This window comes from Nelumbo nucifera, chromosome 2 (genome assembly GCF_055504915.1).
Source record: "Nelumbo nucifera cultivar China Antique chromosome 2, China Antique-T2T, whole genome shotgun sequence".
NCBI classification, from domain to species: domain Eukaryota; kingdom Viridiplantae; phylum Streptophyta; class Magnoliopsida; order Proteales; family Nelumbonaceae; genus Nelumbo; species Nelumbo nucifera.
Window position 1 is genome coordinate 113,903,864 of NC_142650.1, and position 4,776 is coordinate 113,908,639.

At 38.8% G+C, this 4,776-nt stretch overlaps 1 protein-coding gene across 1 annotated transcript; it reads left to right on the forward strand.

Annotated features, from left to right (window-relative positions):
• Positions 1-2,232: 2,232 nt before the first annotated feature.
• Positions 2,233-4,084, forward strand: LOC104611178 (universal stress protein A-like protein). The gene is made up of 4 exons (XM_010278133.3): positions 2,233-2,416; positions 2,525-2,613; positions 2,717-2,838; positions 3,779-4,084. Exons 1-4 carry the CDS (start codon positions 2,233-2,235, stop codon positions 3,864-3,866), a joined length of 483 nt encoding a protein of 160 aa, XP_010276435.1. The 3' UTR covers positions 3,867-4,084.
• The last annotated feature ends 692 nt before the right edge of the window (positions 4,085-4,776 follow it).

Here is a 4,776-nt window from a genome sequence, read left to right on the forward strand (position 1 = left end):
ATATATATTATATTATATATAATATTATACATCATATAAGTATAATAATTATTATTCGTTTTTTTAAAGACTAAAACTTAAAATAGTAAAACACAAAACACTTCGACAGAGAGAAGAGAGAGCTCTATCTCTGAACCTTCATCTTCCACTATTCCTTCGTTGGTCGCCGATTCGCCGACCGTCGTCTCATCGCTGTCGCCACTCGCCTGTCGGGCATCGGACAAAGGATAGAGATACTTGAGTGATAGAGAAGAGCTACTCAAAGAAGAGTCATTGTCACCACTCGCCGTTTATCGTTGCTTCAACCTTCGTCTATCGTCGCCGAGTCGCCGACTGCCATCGCTGAGTTGCCGACCGCCGTCGCCCGTCGGACTCTCTCTCGTTGCCGATCTCAACTCTCGCAACGGTCCCTTCTCTCTCTCTCTCTTTCTCTCTCTCAGTCTCAATCTCTCAGTCTCAGACTCTCAGTGTGCATACATATCTTGTTGGGGATTCGGGCCTCCGACGGGGATGGAGGGGGGACTCCTTTCTCTGCTGGGGATCGGAAACAGGGATGGGGGTGATTTGGGGGTCAAGGTCGGGGATGGGGAATGTAATCCCCGCCCCGAACCCACCCCGTTGCCATTCCTACCCACTGGGTTGTTTTGGGAACCTTGTGTGAATGACATTTGATAATGAGTGTGGGTAAAATAGTATTTATACTTAATACTTTTTTAATTGAAAAGACAAATAAAGACTGAATTAGCTGAAGTATAATTTGTAGAGCTCCCAAAACAGTCCAAGCTGTTTTTTCCAAACCACCGAAGTGATCTCCACATCCTCTGTTCTGTACCGGAACAGATCCGGTGGTAGACTTGGGATCAGATCTGGTGGTTGTAGCGGAAGCTTATGTAACCCATAAAGCCAAAAAAGTGGCTGGTTATTGCAATATCTAGCAGTGGTGGTGACTGCTGATTGATTTGCTGTTTTATATGAAAGGGAGGAAAGGGAATTCACATTGGCACCCCACAGAGCGGGCCCCACATGCACATCTCAGCATTCATTTGGAATATCTTTCATAATTGTTATTGGCAGATTTTTCCAATACACAGTTGGGATGTTTTGTGGGGTGCACATGCGAATTCGAGGAAAGGATGTGTTTGACATTTTTTCAGAAAATTAATTCTGATAAATTTTGGGATTAAAACTCATTTTAAAACCTGGTTTTTTGGAATTAAGAAATTTAGCTAAAAAACACTCTACCTCAATATTCATTCTTCAAACAATAATTCTTTGAACTAGTGTTCCAACGTTTTAAAACCTGGCTGCTGCACTTGGGGGCATACAACTGTTGGATAGGGATGTCAACATTATTCAGAATCTGATTTTGAATTCAAGATTCAACATAATCGAATCAAATTCGGATATGACCTAATTTGATTTGATAAATATTTAAATTTGATCAATTATTTAATTCTTATATAAAATATTTAAATTTAGATATTTAAACATTAATTTTCAATATCTATTAGATATCAAATCAAATTCAGATATCGAAATTTTTAATCAGATTTTAATTTTGATATTATTTGATTTGATCCGAATTCAATCCATTTACACCCTTACACCCTAATTGGGTTTAGATCTGCTACCCACAGATTGCTATTCCCACATCACCACCCACATGAGAAGCAGAGATCTGGGGTGCCTGCAATTAATGGCTATGATGAGAGGTCTCTGCTACAATGAATGAGAGATCCTACCAACTGAACCATCACTAGTTGGGCGGTTGCTACACTTGTCTGGGCTGAAGAAGTTGTCATGTATGTGACAAGTATTTCATTGCATGTGTGCAAATGGTGTTTAGACACGTATAGTAGGACACTGTCAAAGGCTTAATGCAAGTGATGAACACAAATTTAGCCCAACCCAAACAAGTGCAGCAAATCCCTTCTGCCTGTTCTTCTGCTTAGTGAGTGCTACCCAAAAAAGAAGCAAAGCCACAGTAGAAAGTGGGAATTGCAGCAAAACCAAAAACGTAACTGAAGGAGAGCCACATCTCTCCGGAATAACCGTTTCTGTATCTCTCTCTCAAATGCAGTTATATATGCAGCAGATATCAGAAGATTTCAACGGGGAATATAAAACCACTACAGCAGGAGCTAGCTCTGAGAGGAGCATCGATTGATCTCACAGCGGAGAAGTGGGTGGGTGGAGTGGTGGTCAATAAGACAAGAAGCGGGAGAATCACTAATGGCGTCCAACAAGAAAGTTATTGTGGTTGGCGTGGATGACAGTCAGGAGAGCTTTTACTCTTTGGAGTGGACCCTCGACCATCTGCTCACTCCTCTCTCTACCACCAACAATAATCTCTTCAAGCTTATTATCATCCATGCAAAGATCTCAGCTCTCTCTGTCATCCACTTCTCTGGACCTGGTAATAATTAACCCTGGTTTCTACCTAATATATTTTTTTATCTGATTAACCAACTTAATCAATTTTTATTTTATTTTCTTTTCTTTTTCCCAATATCAATAAGGGCAGGGGACATTCTTCCTCAGGTGGAAGCTGATCTCAAGAAAACTGCATCACGGATTGTAGACAAGGCCCACAAGCTTTGCAAGAACAGATCAGTAAGTGCTGTTGTTGATAGTTGATAGTTGATACTCTCTCTCTCTCTCTCTGTCTGAGTGTCTGTCTTTCTGTTTAATCGTTTTGAGTTTTTTTTGGCTAAAGATTTCCGATTTCCAAGTGGAAGTATGCGAAGGGGATCCAAGAAATGTGCTGTGTGAGGCTGTGGAGAATCACAGGGCAGATATTTTAGTGGTGGGCAGCCATGGCTATGGTGCCATCAAAAGGTATACAATTTTCTTCTTCTATCCTTCTTTCTCTCTGCTGATTGCACCATTTTTTAGGAAATGAGATAGAAATGGAGTTTTAGGATTAATGGAGCATCTCCATTGCATTCCTGTGTTAATTACCTTCTTGGGCCTTCTCATAATTAAGCTTTCATGCATGTTGATGTTGATCCCAACATCTGAATTGACGTGTCTACTACTCATTTGGGGTGCCATGTTTATGCCCCTGGCCATGGAATTAAATAAGCAGCGTTCCCATCTCTCAGTACTACACCACTGACCCTGAACTCTGAGTCATATATCCCGTTTGGGAGTTGTTGCTGCCAATGATGGGGCCGAAGACAACAAGGTAACTTTGTTTTCTTGGCCAAGGCCTATGAATCCAACCTGAGAATAAGAGAGTACATGTCAGAAGCCTTGGGTGTTATTCCAGGGGCGGAGACTCCAATGGTCAAGTTAGTCAAGTATAGGAGAAGAGTCGAATCAAGCTTGAGACGAGGGCTCAAGAGCTGGGCACCCCTTTTATATTTGACCTTGCCATGAAATGGTTAAAGGTTGTTGGGAATGGACGGCCAAAATCTCATCCGGCTGATGCCACATGGCACAATTCTGGGCCTAGCCATATGCGCCTATATCAGGAATACCTACTTGTTTTAGGTTAGCACCATACCAATAAGCACTTATTTACGTTTGGAAAACAAAACGGATCATTCTCATATCCTAAAAGAAGGTGCAACCGGTGCTTTTTGCCTATCTTATTCCCTTATATCATTTTGAAAATACTTATACTACTCCTATTTAAAAAGAAAAAAGTGCCTTTTCATCACCAAACGCTCATTGATGACTTATTTTTAAATAATCACTGTTTCTAAATTCTAACTAAGTGATCTGATGTTATTACAAGCCGGAGCCTAATTGATTGAAAGTTTCTCTCTGACAGGGCTATTCTGGGGAGTGTGAGTGACTATTGTACTCACCATGTTCACTGTACTGTGTTGATTGTGAAAAAACCAAAGATAAATCGTTGAGAAATTGGATTAGTCCGACTCTATAATATCATTTTTGGCTTCTTTTATAGATGTTACCAGAACCATGAATAACCCAAGGAAACTTAGAGATTTCCATTGTTCTCTCATTTTCCTATCGTTCTTTTGCTGCGTTTAGTTAGAAATCTTTGTTAATTGGTTTGAACAAAATTACGTTTGGAATGCCAAAGAAAAAGGACTATTTTACATTTTTATGGCAATATCAATTCTCTCCACAATTCTGTCATTATATAGAGGATTCATATATACAAAACTCAACGCCCATTCTGGTATGGAAGTAATGATAAATTTGGCATAAACCATCAGAGGTACACCTCACTATTGAGCAGCAAATAGACAAACACTACAATGTGGAAACATGTCTTTTAATTTTATTTCTCTAACACATTTATTTCATGGGATTTCGGTGTAAGTAAGCCGACACGAGTTATTTGAGCTTGGCTTGCTAGTTAAATATTTGATTAGTTGGTCGAGACGAGTTCGAGCTTTGCAATACCTAGTTTGAATGATTCACAAGCCTAATTGAACTCATAATATAAATAAATAGATTTATAATTTATTTTCATAACATATTTTATTTATAGTATTTATTATATATATTATTTCATCTATAATTTTTAATATGCTTAATATTAATTTATTTATAATTGGCTCGAGTAGCTTGCGAGTACTGAATCGAGTTGAGTTCAAGCCAAAAACATGAAACTCAATCAAGCTCGAATAGAGTTTTGAGCTTTGTGTTTTTGTGCAATGCAATTACATACAAAATAATACAAAAATACTTAGTTTTGCACTCTACATATTTGTATTTGTTTTCCTTTCAAACTGAACCTTAAACTGAGTTTGGAAGGAGTATAAATACAAATATGTAGAATGCAAAACCTTATATTTT